General features: G+C 51.6%; 1 protein-coding gene across 1 annotated transcript; it reads right to left on the bottom strand.

Annotated features, from left to right (window-relative positions):
- Positions 1-3,594: 3,594 nt before the first annotated feature.
- Positions 3,595-15,053, bottom strand: Gusb (glucuronidase beta). Its single transcript, XM_048329437.1, is given in 13 exon segments — positions 3,595-3,969; positions 6,738-6,873; positions 8,559-8,735; positions 9,930-10,014; positions 11,098-11,244; positions 11,333-11,511; positions 11,720-11,872; positions 12,672-12,859; positions 13,234-13,376; positions 13,534-13,715; positions 13,899-14,015; positions 14,017-14,085; positions 14,793-15,053. Coding segments are annotated over 13 exon segments (1,956 nt in total). The 5' UTR covers positions 15,003-15,053; the 3' UTR covers positions 3,595-3,799.
- Positions 15,054-16,296: the final 1,243 nt, after the last annotated feature.

The following is a 16,296-nucleotide window of genomic DNA, read 5'->3' as shown; positions in this document are numbered from 1 at the left end:
CCCTGCAGAACTCACTGTACAGTTCAGTTAAAGTGTAGCAGCCCAGCGCTGACGGATGACACAGTGGAAGCTATAGGCCCTGCAGAGCAACTGGGACAAGTCCTGACATCGTGGGTGCAACTCTGACTGCAGAAATGGTAGCATGGTTGGTCCCTTTTTCATATTCCTGCTCAGAAAGGAAGAAACTAAATTTTAACATTCAGGCGAAGTTTGTATAGTCATAAAACTGGATTGTGACCTCACGAGATGAGTCCTGTAATCAGATCTTCAAGTCCAAGGCCTTCCAGACACTTATGGTAAGAAAATGGGAACTTCTTTGGCAAATAACTGGAAATACCAATATGGCATTTTTAGGTAAAGCCTCTTGCAGTAGCTGAGTTTTCAGCCCAGATATTTTTCCTTAATATTGGTGCCAGTCAACCAAACAGTATTCTGTGAATTGACAAGGGTTAGCCCACTCACCCAAGTGGGCTTGCTCTCTCCATAGTGTTTTCCGTTTCGTTTGCACTTAGGGATTGCTGGTAACTTTTAACTTTCACAATCAGATACTGGACTTAGAGACTTTAGTGCTCCATTTGCATAACCGTGAAGGTACTATAAGTAGACGTATCTGGAGGTGAAGTACAGTAATAACTTTCTAATAACTACATAAGTACAGTAAGAAGACATTTAAAGGTAATTTGAATAAACACAAATGGAATCGTGGCTGTATGCTTCCACAGTTAGCATCTCAATGTTAAAAGTGCCTTCTGTCATAAACCTCAAACCAAATATTATGTGTGTTCAACTTGGGCAGAAGTCTTTCCTTTCTTGCCATGAGGTAGAAGCTTTGCGTTCTGCAGGAAGGTTCTATATGGCCGTTCATTACTTAAACTGAGAAGTGGTGGCAATGGTCTTGCTTTCAATTCGATGAATCATTATGTTAAAAAATAGTCTGTTAGGGGCTGGGGATATGGCCTAGTGGCAAGAGTGCTTGCCTCGTATACATGAGGCCCTGGGTTCAATTCCCCAGCACCACATATACAGAAAACGGCCAGAAGTGGCGCTGTGGCTCAAGTGGCAGAGTGCTAGCCTTGAGCAAAAAGAAGCCAGGGACAGTGCTCAGGCCCTGAGTCCAAGCCCCAGAACTGGCCAAAAAAAAAGTCTGTTAGATTGGTAACTTTTGAGAGCTTTATTGCTTTCTTTTTGAAGGAAGGGGCAGGTTCTGCAATGTAAACTAAAAAGTCGACTCGGCAGTTGTTCTGCAGTTAACACCTGTCATTGGCAGTGTAGGTCTTCTGACTGAAGGCAGGTATAAAACCTGAATCATAATAAACTTTTAACGGGTTTTAACCAGTTTCTTAAAAGATAGCTTAATTCAGATTTCTGCAAGGCTTGTTCCCCATGAATGTGAAGATTCCAATGCCTGTCTTTTTTGTGTGTGGTTCCTGTATTCTGAAGTAGTCAAAGACCCCTAGAAAAATCTGGTGGTGGCAGAGGAACCATGCCTGTGTTTGAGGATTTTGAACAGTGGGCAGGTGGCTGGTTCTTTCATAAGCTAGTGTGGAAATGGCTAAATGGCAAAAGACTTCTATGGTGTGCATGACACAGTTGCGAACAAGTTCCTGTGTTCCAAATCCTGACCACTTCCATCACGTTTTGTATTGAACAGCAAGTATTGTTAAAGCTTGTCATCATGTTGCATTCTTGCAAATGTCTTCAACTCTTAGAAACCATGTGAAAGTGTTGCACCAGACTGCCTCTTCAAGTTTTTCCTTTGTTTTCCTTAGCCTTGGGGAAGTCAGCATTTAAGTTGTGTAAAGTTTTTGCCACATTCCTTTTACCCCTTTTCTCACTGAGAGGTGAGGTGATTTGCTGAAAAGCTCATTTCTCAGTGAACAGAAAGCCCTGTTGCACGTTATTTGGTACTTTCTGCCCTGGAAGAATTTAGGCTCCATTCCACTCCTTCTGTCCACCCAGAAGAGAGGGGGAACCCACAGAGGTAAAATTTGAAGGCTGTTATGACTTTTAAACTGGATAAACATTGCAGCATTACTAGCCACCAGTGGTCAAGGACAGGTTAGAAAACAAGTGGTTGGTTTCTACAGTAGCTCTATGCTTTGTGGCTTTCAAGTGGTCTATAACAAACAAAGCCCTTTTTTAAAAAAAAAAAATCACAAGTATTTGAAGAGCAGGAGAAGCTGTAACCCAGGGCCCGGTGGTCTAGAGGTCTTTTGCAGCTAGTTGCTGTCAGTGGGAGTAAACTTCTGAAATAACTCAGGTTTAATTAGCTGCGTGCCAGGAATTACTTTTACTTGAGATATAGATATATATATAGATATGGACATATCTATATATACACACACATATACATATATATATGCTCTCCTACACTCATTATTTTTAAAGAATGTTAAAAAGCATTGACTATTTTCATACAAAGAGATGAAGATTTTTCATTTGGTACAAAGGATCTTTGGACTTACTGGTAAGATACAGGACCAAGACTACAATAAAATTGAAAACTATTTGTTGGCTTTTGTTTGCTTGTTTCTCATTTGTTTTTCAAAATCTATCTTTTAAGAAAGTACAAAGAAATCCCAGCAACTACTTTCTAAGTTAGATTGGCACCACTTTATGATGCCAGTGAATCCTGACAGGCGATCTCATCTTAAAAATCAGGTGAGACAAACGCCAACAAAGTCCCACTCCATGGTTTTGGGTGACCTGTCAATGGCACAGAGTCATCCACTGTGTCCTTCCTGTCTCCCTCGGGCACACAGCATCCACAAAGCATTTCCACATCCATACTTGAGGCGCACCTAGGAGCCCTAGCTTGTGAGGAACCCCTGCTTCGATGAAACAAGGGGGGGGGGGGGAGTCCAAGCTACTTGGCTATACCTTTTCCCAACAAATTAGCTCAGAAAATTTGAAATGCTCTTTAAAACAAACTAACTATTGAGCATGGCCTAAATACTAGGTGTAATACACAATCTGTAGAGTATGTTCCATCAAAAGTATTACTAGTGCTTTTCAGCTCCTGAATAAACATCCATTTAAAAGGGAGTTCACTGGGCAGATTTCCCCTTTAATAGAGATAGAAAGTTTCTTTATCCAAGATTTAGAACACCATTTTGCTAACTGGTAAATAAAAACAAATGTAAATATGTAAGAATGTTTATTTGTTGCACATACTTTTTTGCTATAAAATAAACGTAGATGTTTCCTGTGGAAGTCTGCTGCTCTCCTTCTTACACTAAAGGTTAACATTTTAAGAAAAGCTCACATGAAGCCCTTAGATTCCTAAGAACCTTCAGAGGATGATGCTGTAATCTCATCACTGTAGATGTACTGAGTTGGTCCTTTCTCACAAACCATGTGCATTTCAGACTGTGTGTGGGCACACACGCATGCTTGGTGCATGTGGAACCTTCTGGGGCAGTGAGTCTCCTCTCACCAAGTGGGGGCTGGCCTGGTGTAAAGACAGTGGGGGTGGCTCTTGGTCTGGAGGTGGAGAGCAGCCACTTCTCAAGGTCTGTACACTGTTAAGACTCTGAAAATAAGCTGAGGTACAAAAATGGTTTCATGAGCTTTCCAACAGGACAAGGCACCCTGTTTAAGGCATACTCACTCTTTATTCCATACCGGAAAAGCCTTGTGTGCCCCCCTAGCATCACTGCAAGTCCCGACCAGAGGTGTCTGCAGCAGAGAATAGTCAGGAGGCAGTGCTGGATGGGTGGGCAGTGGGGTGGACGCTGTCCTGCCCCTTCACTGGGGATGATGGGGCTGGGGTGTCTTCCGTAGAGAGGCCATTCTGGCTTTAAAAAGTAAACGGTCTGATTCCAAAATACTGTAACGTGGGCGCTGAGTGGTGGTACCTGGTTTCATTGGCAAGTTTCCAGTATCGGTCTCGCAAAAGGAAGGCCGCATTTTTGGGCTGTCTCTGGCGAGTGAAGATCCCCTTTCTGTTTCCTAGTGCTCTGGTGGGTGCTGGAAAACAGGACAAAGGCATTTCCCATGGCTTCTCCTGGGCCTGCCTGGAGGCACAGGGGAGCGATCAGGGCGCTCTCAGGGTTGAAGGTGTGTGCAGGGACACCTCCTGGGTCAGTATTTATAGAAACACCACCCATCCTCCTGTGGTCATTCCTGGTCTCCTAGGAGCAAAAAGGATTCAAAATGGTTTCATTTTTTCCCTTTCAAAGTAAAGACTCATAATATAATAAGCACAATTCATACTGTAACAACACAGCATTATTTCCCGTTGACTCAATCTGATAAACGAACAAGTTACTCTTGGAAAGGCTTGAGCCCCTTTCAAGACATAGCTCCTTGTGGGCACATGTGTGTGGCCAGTCAGAGCTGCCCTTGTGGGCTCTGGTGGACTTGATGCCCTTCAGTGCTGACCTCCCACTCGGCTCCCTCTGCAGATCACTGGAATGCCCCTGCCAGGGCTGGAAAAGCCTGGCAGATAGCCTATCAAGGCTACACTCTGGACAGAATTTCTCTCCGTCCTCTGATGAGAATCCAACAGCCCAGTGGGAAAGAAGGCTTTCGACAATTTATTTTATTTTTTTCAGTCATACAGCCTGCACTCAGGGCCTGAGTTCTGCCCCTAAGCTTTATCCACTCAAGGCTAGCGCTCTACCACTTGGTGCCACAAAGTTACTTTTTTTTTCCTGGTGGTTTATTGGAGGTACTGATGCCTCACTTCAATAATTTTTAGACAGCTATGGTGGTACGTGCCTGTAGTCCCAGCTATTTGGGAGGAGGAGGCAGAACTGCTTGAGCCCAGGAGTTTGAGCTGGCCTGGCCAGCATAGCAAGACCCCACTTTAAAAAAAAAGCAAAAAAAAAAAAAAAAAAAAGCTGGGTGCTGGTGGCTCACACCTATAAGCCTAGCTACACAGGAGGCTGAGATCTGAGGATCGTCATGGTTCAAAGCCAGCCCAATCAGGGAAGTCCATGAGACTCTTATCTCCAATTAATCACAGAAAAAGCTGGAAATGGGCTGTAGCTTGAGTGGTAGAGTGCTAGGCTTGAGCAAAAAGAAGCTCTCTGACAGCACCTAGGTCCTAGTTCAAGCCCCAGGACCACCACTTCCAACAACAAAAAAGACAGCAGTGAATACCTAGCACTGCCAAGTACTTCACCAAACAGAGGCGAAAGGCCAGCCTTAGAGTGGAGAGGCTGGGTACAAGCCAAGGTCATGGTTGCTGGCTGCCAAGCACAGCACAGTGGAGCTCTGTGTCCCACCCACTCTCCATCTCTCCTCACCCTGTCCTGTCGGCCCATTATCTCCTTTCCCTTCTATTTTCTGGTTAACCATCTGGCCTCATGAACAAGACAGCACCATCTCCACCGCTCCTGGGTCCTCTCCCCAGGCTGCCTAGAGCTGCACAAGAGCGGGAAACACGCAGGAATGTGGCTGAGGTGGCCCAACCTCACCACTCCTGAGTTCTCCAAAGCCTTTAAACATGCTCACCTCCAAGGTGCTTCAGACTCACCTGCAGGGCTGCTTACAACCAGTCATTCCCTTCCTCTTCCCAAGCTTAGGGCCCTTCTCTGGGATAATGGGCACGTGACAAGCCCAGGTTTCCGTGGCTGCTGTGCTCACCGCTTCTGCCTCATGTGGAAGACTCGGTGCTCAGGAAGCAGAAGCAGAACTGCAAGTCTGAGACCAGTGTGGGCTACAAAACGAGACCCTGCCTCAAAGGCCAAAAAGATTTTTCTGGATTTGTTTGGTTCATTAATTAAAATGACAAGGGCTGGGAATATGGCCTAGTGGTAGAGTGCTCGCCTTGTATACGTGAAGCCCTGGTTCGATTCCTCAGTACCACATATATGGAAAAAGCTGGAAGTGGCACTATGGCTCAAGTGGTAGAGTGCTAGCCTTGAGCACAAAGAAGCCAGGGAGAGTGCCCAGGCCCTGAGTTCAAGCTCCACAACTGGCTAAAACAAAACAAAACGGTAAGTGCTTGAACCTCTTGAACTACACCTCCAAGTTTTGGTTTTGCCTAGGTTAACTTTGAATCTGTGATCTTCCTACCTCTACCTCCTAAGTAGCTGGGATTACAGGCATGCACGACCATACCCAGCTCCACTTGCCTTTTCTGTGTTTGTGCTCCTACTGGGGCTTGGGCTCAGGGTCTTGCACTGTCACTTAGCTTCTTCCCTGAAAGCTCTACCATGTGAGCCACATCTCCACTTCTGGCCTTTTGTTGGCTAACCAGAGATAAGATTTGTTTGTCTGGGATGGCTGTGAACCAGGATCCTCAGATCTCTGTCTCCTCAGTAGCTAGGATTATAGGTCTGAGCCACTGGCACACGTGTGTATGAGTCAGTCCTGGGACTTAAACTCAGGGCCTGGGTGCTGCCCTTGAGCTTTTTTGCTCAAAGCTAGCTCTATACCACCTGAACCACAGCTCCACTTCTGACTTTTGGGTGGATTTTATTGGAGATAAGAGTCTCATGGATTTTCCTGCCCTGGCTGGCTTTGAACCACAAACCTCAGATCTCAGCTTCCTGAGTAGTTAGGTTTACAGACATGAGCCACTAGCACCAGGTTCCAATTGCTTTTAACCAAAAAATGATAAGCACAAAATAGCTTTGTTGTTGGGAAAGACAATTTAATTTTCCTAGGAAATACTGTATAGCCTACATTGATTAAACCAGCACTCTCCATTTGTTTCCAGTACTCCAAGTGCCCAGAACTGAAAAAATTCAGAAATAGTTTATTGCATGAGCCAAGCAGCCACTTACACTGGTTAGTCATGAAGTCAGCAAAATTCCAGATGAGCTCTCCGACCACATACTCTTTGCGTTTCTGGTCCAAAACCAAATGATACTGCTGCAACAGGCTGTTCTGGTACTCCTCACTGAACATCAGTGGGGGGTCCTGGGTTCAAGAAGAGGGTTTCAGTAAACATTAGATAAAAACACAGGTTCATCCCCTCCACAGGCTGCGGGGCTTGTAGGTGCTGGAGTGCCCACAGCCAGATCCAGTGTCGCCCAAAGTGCAAGGAGAGATTTTTTTTTTATCCTAATTTGATATTTATTTTTCCTAATCCTAGCTAGTCTTAAATCACACTGAAATTGTATTTTATTTGTTTGGCTTTGGGATTTTTTGTTGTTCTTTTTTGTGCTGTTCCTAGAGCTTGAATTCAGGACTTGGGCACTGAGCTTTTTCAATCAAGGCTAGTGCTCTCTACCACTTGAGCCACAGCTCCACTTCCAGCTTTTTGGTGGTTAACTGGGTACAAGAGTCTCACAGACTTTTTTTTTTTGGATCAGTTGTGGGACTTGAACTCTGGGTCTGAGCACTGTCCCCGAGCTCTTCAGCTCAAGGCTAGCGCTCTACCATGTGAGCCACAGCACCACTTCGTTTTCTGGTGGTTAACTGCAGATTAAGAGTCTCATGGCCTTTCCTGCCCGGGCTGGCTTTGAACTGCGATCCTCAGATCTCAACCTCCTGAGAAGCTAGGATGATAGGCATGAGCCACCCAGGCTGGTTGTTTTTGGAGAATCTAGCTACATACCCCAGGTTGACTTCAAACTCCTGTCTTAGCTGGGATTATAAGCATGAGCCACCGTGTCAGAATTTGCCCTAAGGTTCTGCTTTGGGAAGCAGCACTAGGATTTGAACTTGGGCCTTTATTTGCTAGGCCAGCATTCTGCCCTTCTGGTTTCATTTCAAATAGACCAGCTGGATTACAATCCTGGGTGTACACCTCCCTGCCAAGATGACAGGAATATGCCATCGCACTGTGGTCACTGTTTGTCAAAGATGCGAGACAGGCCTCATGAGCTTATTGCCGGGGCATGCGCCACTGTGCTGTCCTGCCTTTTTGTTTCACATGGGGTGGTGCTGCTGAGGATTAAATCCAGCGCCACAGGCGTGCCAGGCAGGGCTCCACGTTAAACTACACTGGGCTTCAAGCTTCAAGCAGCTGCTGGGCATAATATGAGAGCTAAACTCAACTCACCTGAGCGTACCTAGCTACTCAGCCTGCAGCTGGTGTGGTTACAGAGCTGCTACTTCCGTGCTCACCAATTAACTCATACCTGCTTGTGGCAGCACTGGCAATGAAGTGAGAAACAAGGAAGCAAGGCGTCACTGGCTCAGACTTACACCCTAGAGTACAAACTGCCAGTGAAATGAGGGAGGAGCCCGGAGTCAGCAGAGGTCTGGGATAGGGCCGCAGGCAGCCAAGTGACAGGTGACAGCCCAAGGCCACATCTGGAGACCCATGCCACGGATGGTGCTCAAGGTGTTGGTGGGACACAGTCTGAGTGTCTACCTTATGAGAACTTTCTGGAGGTACAAGTCTTGGCGTTTCAGTCAGGAGACAACCAAATCTTGCCAACTTTGATCCCCCAGTGAGAAAGTCTAAACCACTATTTGAGAACTGCACGATCAAGCCATGTCTTGTTCTAGTTCCTGAGCTGCCTTTAAGGCAGGACTCAAGGACCATGCAGGCACAGGGAAAGCCTGCATCTGGGCAGCAGGGGGTGGAGAGGGCTGGCAGGGTGACGGCCCTGTCCCCACAGCCAGGGCAGAGTGGCTGGCATGACAGCACGCACCTGGTGGAAGCCCGGGATGGTCTCCGCCCCGTACTCGCTCTGGATGATGGGCTTCTGGTGAGTCTCGTGCCAGCTCTGAAACTGGGTCTGCAACTGTGGCTGGATGACCTCCAGGTGCCCGAAGTCGTGATACCATGAGAAGTAGCTGTTCACGCAGATCACATCCACGTATGGAGCCTGGGGACAGCACACAGCCCAGGGCTCGCGGGCAGAGCCACGCAGCCTACCAGAGTGAATGAGTGGCACTATGGAGGCTAGGGTGCGCAGGCTGGCTGCAGGCACACGGGATCCTGTGGCCCCAGTACAGCGGACCCGGTACAGCGGATCCGGCTGCTCTCTGCCAGGAGCTCCCTCCCACCCTGTCTCTGAGCTGCAGCTCTCCTTGCCAGGTTTTTTCCTTTTTCCTTCAGGCACTGGTGGTGGAGCTGGGCTTTGCATGTATAAGCACACCTCTACCACTCAGGAGGATTCACCTTGCACACAAGGCAGCGCTGGGGCCACGGAGCAGCTGAAGATTTGCCCAGGACCCAGCGGGTAGGGTGAAGCAGGACAGAAAGGCCTCAGACCGGCCTGGAAAAGCTGTCTGGCAGGAGGCTCAGGCAGACATACTCCAGACTAACCCAACCAGGTTAGTAGTGGCAGCCCTGAGACCCATCCTGCGTGCCCAGCAGAGTCCCAGCCCACATGGAAGTCCAGGGTGAGACATGTCGCCGCTCAGACACCAAGTGGGTCCCAGCCCACCTCATGCTTCTCCGGAGGGGGAAGGAATGAAAGGACTAAGCAAGAACCAGCTCCTCTACCCGTGCTGAAACGATGGCTCCCTAGTTGACGGCTGTTCCACTGTTGGCCTGAGATTCCTCTCCTCACCCCCTTGGCTCCCCAGGGCTGAGCCTTCTCTTGCTCTCACATCTACAGCACCACCCGGTGCAGTCCACGGCAGCCCCCACCAAGTTCTGTGCCTGTGGGCCAGCACGCCAAAGACAGAGTGGGCTGGGGCCCAGAGGAACAGGTAGGCTGCGGCCACCCTCCATTCTCCACCCTGTGGACAGCATGCACAGGCAGTGGCCATTGAAAACTCAGTCCAGCCCTGCACCTAGGACATCAGAAGCCAGAGACATGGGCTTTCACACACCTTCTTCAGGAATGCCTCAACAGAAACCCCGGGCTACCTTCAACCTTTCACATTTCATAAGCTTATCAAATTGATAAAAATCAGAGGTACAAACCACATGGAGTCCAAACAGAAAGCATACCACCCTCAGCCTGCCTCCTCATCTGCCCAGTCTCCTTGGATTCAGAAAAGAGGCAAGTACCAGAACAGCTTTGAAGGACTAAGAGGGCGAGGAGAGGCAGTGTGGAGACCCAGCTCACCCCGCGGTCTGATGTATAGTTGGAGTTGGTCACGAAGGTCACTGGCCGAGAAGGATCCAGGGCTTTGGTGTGGGCGATCAGCGTCCTGTCCGTGGAGGGCAGAAGACATGGCAGTCAGTCTGGAAAGTGCTCTTGGTCTCTCTCTGCATTTCCCTCAACAAAAAGCAGGTCAAGGGGCTGGGAATGTGGCTTAGTGGGAGGATGTTGCCTAGCATGCATGAAGCCCTGGGTTTGATTCCTCAGTACCATAACACACGAAAAGCCAGAAGTGGTGCTGTAGCTCAAGTGGTAGAGTGCTAGCCTTGAGCCAAAGAAGCTCAGGGACTGTGCCCATATCCTGAGTTCAAGCCCCAGGACTGGCAATACAAGACAAAAACAAAAACAGGTCATTGTTCTCCCAACCTCCAAGGGTGGTTTTCTTGTTGTTTTATTGGTGGCACTGGAGGTTGAACTCAAGAACATTCCTAACACTTGCACCATGCCCTCATCCTTTTCACTTTTGTTGTTTGGGGTACAGCCTAGAGATTTTTCCCAGGCCAGCCTAAACTGAAATTCTACTGGGCTGTGTAGCTGGGTCGACAGGCATATGCCACCATGCCTGGTTTGTTGACTGGGATGGTGTTTAATTGTTTTGCCCTCTCTGCCTCTCAAATAGCTGGGATTACACAGGAGGCCATCGGGTGTGCTTTGGAGAAGGTGAGGTGTCCCTCTAGTCTAAGGCTATATTCCCTAAAACCCACACTGTCACCTGTCCAGGAGCAAGGCCTCCCTCACGGGGCTGAGGGCCTCAGCTGGACCCTGTCCGGAGTGTGTTCTGAACCTCTGACAGAGCCCTTGAATACAGGACTTCAGGTGCACATGGGCCAGGATGGGAGGTTCATTCGTCTAATGAATAATTAGCAGGTAGATGTTGAGTGCTGGATGTTGAGTGGTGCGCACACAGCTGGGTGACTACTGCCTGAGCAGTGGGTGCAGAGACACTAGCAGAGAGCAAAATGGCAGGTGGCAGGGCCAGCCCTGAAGGCATCTGAGCCCAGGGGATAACCAGGTACTAGGAGGGCAGGGCGGCAGCTGAGGACACAGCACTGGTGCCTGGCCTGTCTGCCTCTGGGGCTGTGTGTTCGGGGCAAGTCTGGCTCTTCCGGGAGCGGCAGGGCAGGGCGCTCACTTGAAGTAATAGCCAGCCGGCTTCAGGGAGGAAGACGGCTCGTTGGCCACAGACCACATCACCACAGCTGGGTGGTTCTTGTCCCGGCGCACCAGCTCCTCCATCACCTCCAGGTGGTGCTGCAGAGACTCGTTCCCGAAGCTCTCGCTGCAGCGGGGAGGGAGGGAAACTGTGATCACTGTCTGCGGACCCGGGGACTGGCGGGGTGGTGGGCACAGGGGTGGCGGGCACTTACGGCAGCACGATGCCCACGCCGGGGCACTCATCGATGACCACGATCCCATAGCGGTCGCACAGCTGCATCACCTCCTCTGCATAGGGGTAGTGGCTGGTGCGGAACGAGTTGGCCCCCAGCCAGCGAAGCAGGTTGAAGTCTTTCACCAGCAGTGGCCAATCAAAGCCCTTCCCTCGGATCTAGAAATGGCAGCGCAGAGTGAGCCTCATCCTCTTGCTCCCCTAGCCACCCCCAGCATGGGGCCCTGCCAGTCACCCCGTAGGCACTCTGCCCCCCCCCCCACAGCTTGCTCAAATGTACCACCCTCAGGACCACAGGACACCAGGAAGGAGGACAGAGAGGTCAGTGCCCAGAACTGCAACAGGTAGGCACAGAGCCACTGCTCACGTCTGAATCCTCATGTTTGTTGACCCCGTGGAAGTAGAAAGGCTGCCCGTTGATGAGGAACTGGTTGTGTGTGACACGGACCGTGCGGATCCCCACGGGGAGCGTGTAGAAGTCAGACACGGACCCATGTGCAGCCTGAGAGGTCATCCGCACCTGCCAGGGCCAGAGAGCCAGGGCACCAGCCATGAGACGGAGCAGAGCCTGTGCCACCCTTCAGCAGGAAGCCCACCAGAACAGGAACTTGGTGTGCTAGCTTGGCTGGCCTTGTGTTCCTGGCCCCAGCCTCCCCCGCCCAGCTTGAAAGGCCTGTGTGTGGCACAACCCACCTGCTTGCCTCCCAGCGGAGTGTGCCTGTGTACCTAGAGTGCCTTGTGCCTGCAAGGAGTGTGCCCAGTGCCTACAAGCAGGGTATCCTGAGTATCTACAAGCAGAGTGCCCAATGCCCACAGTGTGCCCAGTGCCTACAAGCAGAGTATGCCATGTGTATAAAAGAAGAGTATCCTATGTACCTACGAGCATAAGTCCAGAAATTAGAGGCTCTGCCTTAAACCGGGAAATACATGCCCAGCCCTCCCCTGGGGCCTTCTCTACAAAGCTAGACCTCCCGGGTATTGAACAAAGTCATAAAGCACAGAAAACTATGCCAATCTCAGCCTGAGTGCCTGTCAAAGCAAAGACTCTAGATGTAGGGGGCAAAAAGGACCTTGACAGGCACCACCGGCTCAGGCCTACAATCCTAGCTATTCAGGAGGCTGAGATCTGAGGACTGCAGTTCAAAGCCAGCCCAGACAGTAAAGTCCTTGTGATTCTTAAATCCAATGAATCACCAAAAGGTTAGAAGTCAAGCTGTGGATCAAGAGGTAGTGACCAGGCTCTGAGATCAAGCCCCAGGGCTGGACACATGCACACATGCATACAGACTTCCTAAACTCCAGTCCTAAACCACCATTACCTCTAGTGAGTAGAGGTAGGCAGGGTGCTCATGCATCAGGTATGGCCACCAGAGGTGGGCAGCAGGCACCAGCAGCAGGCCCTGGGCCCCTGACCCCTGGCCCACAACTTTGCCGTCTTCATCCAGAAGTCGCACTTCCAACTCAAAGTGTTCGCTTCCCAGGACAGATATCTGGTAACTCACCAGCCCTAGGAAAAGGCAGGACCAGCACTGAGGGAGGGATGTGGCCTGCATCCACTGTCCACTGCACTGTGGACAGTGCTGTGGTTACAGCCCCCAGGAGCCCCAGTAGACACAGCAGAGGGGGGAGGAAGGGGAAGCCACTGCCAAAACAGGGCTGGTCCCCTGGGGTGTGTCATCAGGTGAGACGGCCATTTCTCCCTGGGCCTCATTGCTTCACCAGTGACCCCCTAAAATGGTGCCAGCTCAGAGGGTCTGAAGTTCAGCTTCTAGGGGTCTATGAGGGCTGAGAGATGCAGAGAACCATTTTCCAGAGGGGTCTTTCCCAGCAGGGAGCTCAAGAGGGGCTCAGTTGAGCACAGACCCTGCCAGGAGCCCTCACCAGTGTCCTGGTCCACATCAGTGTTGACGGTGATGTCGTCAATGTAAGCAGTGGGTGTGGTATAAAGGAGCACCGGCCGATGCAGCCCCGCGTAGTTGAAGAAGTCGAAGTTTATGTCCTGGACAAAGTAACCCTTGGGATACCTGGGGGGAGGGGGGGGGAGGACAAGGGTGAGCTGTCTGGCCTAGGTGCTTTCTGAGACCATGTCTCCCTGGTCTACCTACATTCAAGGCCTGGACTGGGACCACCATGTCCCTGGAAGGCAGCCCACTGGGCTGGGCATGGGGCGGGGCCGCTCACTTGGAGGCATCATTTGGGTAGCGGATGGTCCCTGGCGGCAGGGTGTGGGGGGTGAGTGTGTTGTTGATGGCGATGGTAATTCGACAGGAGTCCTGGGGCCCACTATGGACCAGCTTGCTGATGTCAGCCTCAAAGGGGAGGTGGCCTCCTTCATGCTCTGTCACGTGGACCCCATTCACCCACTGCAGACACAGAGATGTGGGGACAGGTTGTGAAGAGGGGGCCCTGAAGGCTGCCACCTGCCTCACCAGCACAGGGGAAGATACACCTGCAGGGCAGGGCCTGTGGGTCCCCACTGCTTGGCAGGCCAGGGCATGCAGGACAGCCACGCTTGTCTCCCCATTGGCTGCGGCTCCCATACTGACCACGATGGCATAGTAGTGAGCGCTGCCAATCCTCAGCACCACTCTTATGCTTAGATCTTGAGTCCACCGCTGGGGTAGGGTCACCTCCCGTTCGTACCACACCCAGCCAATGAAGTTACCGCAGCTGCCCATCCTGGCCCACGTCATTGAAGCTGGAGGGGACTGGCATGTCCAGAGTGGGACCTGACTGCAGAGGGAAGAGCCAGGTCAGAGCCACATGTCCTAGGAACCTAAGCCACTGTACTGCAAGCTACACCTCGTGTCCAGCCTTGGCTCTGGCACATGAAGGGAATGGAAAGCTTGCTGAAGACAGCAAGCAAACCAGCAGCTTGTGGAAGTGAAGAGTACTTCCTGTGGGGACAAGACCTCGATGGAGAGGGTGGCACACAGGAAGGCCTCCCAGCCAGAGTCAGGAAGCAGGGGCTCTGACTAAGAGGCAGATGACTGAGTGCCCCCAGAAGGGAGGCCAGAGGGGCAGGTGCTCCTCGGCTGAAACAGATCACTCACTTCCTCCTCTGTTGAGTGCTGGGTAGTCAAGTACAACAAAAAAGGGGGATCTGGGGTGGGCAGGCCTGCGTGTCCAGTAGGCCCGTACCCGGCCCGGTGCCGGAACTTTCCCGGAGGGGAAGCTTGGAAGGCGCCAGCGGCCGGGTGCCACGCTCCATCCCCGCGACTGTGGGGACCCAGGGCCCCTCCCGTGCAGCGGCGACGGGCCGGGCCGGGTCTGCGGGTCCCCACGGCCAGGCAGGCCGGGCTCCCAGCCCGTTACTGAGAGCTGTTCCGCATAGCCCGGCCCGGGGCCCGGCCTCGGACAGCGCGCGCCCCCGCGGCCAGGCTGGCCTTCGCCCTCCCCGCCGGGCTCCCGCCCGGCCCCGCAGCACGCGGGTCCCGCACCTCCCGCAGCGGACGCCGGTACCACTGCTCCTCGAAGCCCCGGCACCGGCAGTCGGAGAGATCGGCACGGAAGCTCCAGAGGCCGCCGAGGTCCTTGCGCTCCCGAGAGGGGCTCTCCCGGGGGTACAGCAGCCCCCCGCGCAGCGCCAGCGCGCAGCCGCAGAGCAGCGGCGCCAGCGCGGCCCAGAGCGCGGGCAGGGACCGCCACATGTTGCCGCGATGCCGCTGCTCTAAGGCCGCCGCCGCCGCCACCTTTCAGCGGCCCGCGAGGAGGGGCGGGGCCTTTCCCCGTCACGTGACCTCGCCGCTGCCTCCCGCGCCCCCACCCAGCCCCGCCAGTTCCCGCCTTTCAGCTGCCTACGGGGCGGGGAAGGCCCTGTCCGTGTCACGTGGTCCAGTGGATTCCGCTTGCGCCATTCTTGTTGAGGGCAAAGATGGGGCGCCTCAGGGCATGCCCTCACCCCCTCTGCCTGGAGTACAAGGTCTCTGGTCCATTATTTCTCCTGACTGTACAGCCTAACACAAATACATTGATCTAACGATGCAGACTGGAGACTTGCTAGTTCTGAGAATGGATGAGGTCACCAAATGGAGGCAGAGAAATATCCAAAACCAATCCCTGAGATGCCTCACAAGTCTGAGAACAGGACATGAACAGGAGGAGCAGGCAAGTTCCAGCCTCCCTGAGGTAATTCCAGACTCCTGAACATATTTCATCACCACTTCCCACCCCTTCCCTATGAGGTGCAGCACAGGCCTATGGTACCTGGCTCTTACAGAAGAGGACACCTAACACTGGGGTGCAGCAGCACCACAGACTTGTCATCAGGCCATTCAGTGTGTCTGTCTCAGAATTAATTCAGTCCCAGAACTTCAGCTCAGAACAATCCAGCTAGTTATCCATTCCAGTTATTGGGCCAGAAGCGTCACATGAAGCCACCTGACCTGTACATTATGAGCCAGTTCTGAGTGTTGGCCATGCCCTGTCCAAGCTCCCAGCCTTGGCAATGCTCTGTCCAAGCTCCAGGTCTTATGACACAGTGTCTGAACAGCTCTGTCCATGAGTTCCTTTGTTAGCATCTCATTGAAACACACGGCTCGATATTCTGCCATCAGTAAGGCACCATTGAAGCCCACGTGACTTTAGCCCTTTCTTTGCCTTTCTGTAGCCTGTGTGAAGTGTTACCAGTGAACTGAAAATAACATTAGAAACTGAAATCAGGGTAAGAGAACTTCAGATTGCCAATGGCCACGAAGACCAGGTAGAATCAGGAATACTTGATGATGTACAGCTGACAAAACTGATTTTTTTGAGGTTATTGTTATTACATTAATTCAGAAAATGTGGATATGAAAAGAATATTGCTCACGACAGTGGCCTCCAGGTGAATATGATGCACATAAATAGTGGTGAGGGGCTGGGAAAGTGGCTTAGTGGTGCTTGCCTAGCATGCATGAAGCCCTGGATTTGATTCTTTAGTACCACATAGACAGAAAGTGGCCA

This window comes from Perognathus longimembris, chromosome 1 (assembly GCF_023159225.1).
Source record: "Perognathus longimembris pacificus isolate PPM17 chromosome 1, ASM2315922v1, whole genome shotgun sequence".
Classification (NCBI taxonomy): Eukaryota; Metazoa; Chordata; class Mammalia; order Rodentia; family Heteromyidae; genus Perognathus; species Perognathus longimembris.
This window is presented reverse-complemented; position numbering and strand designations above follow the sequence as displayed.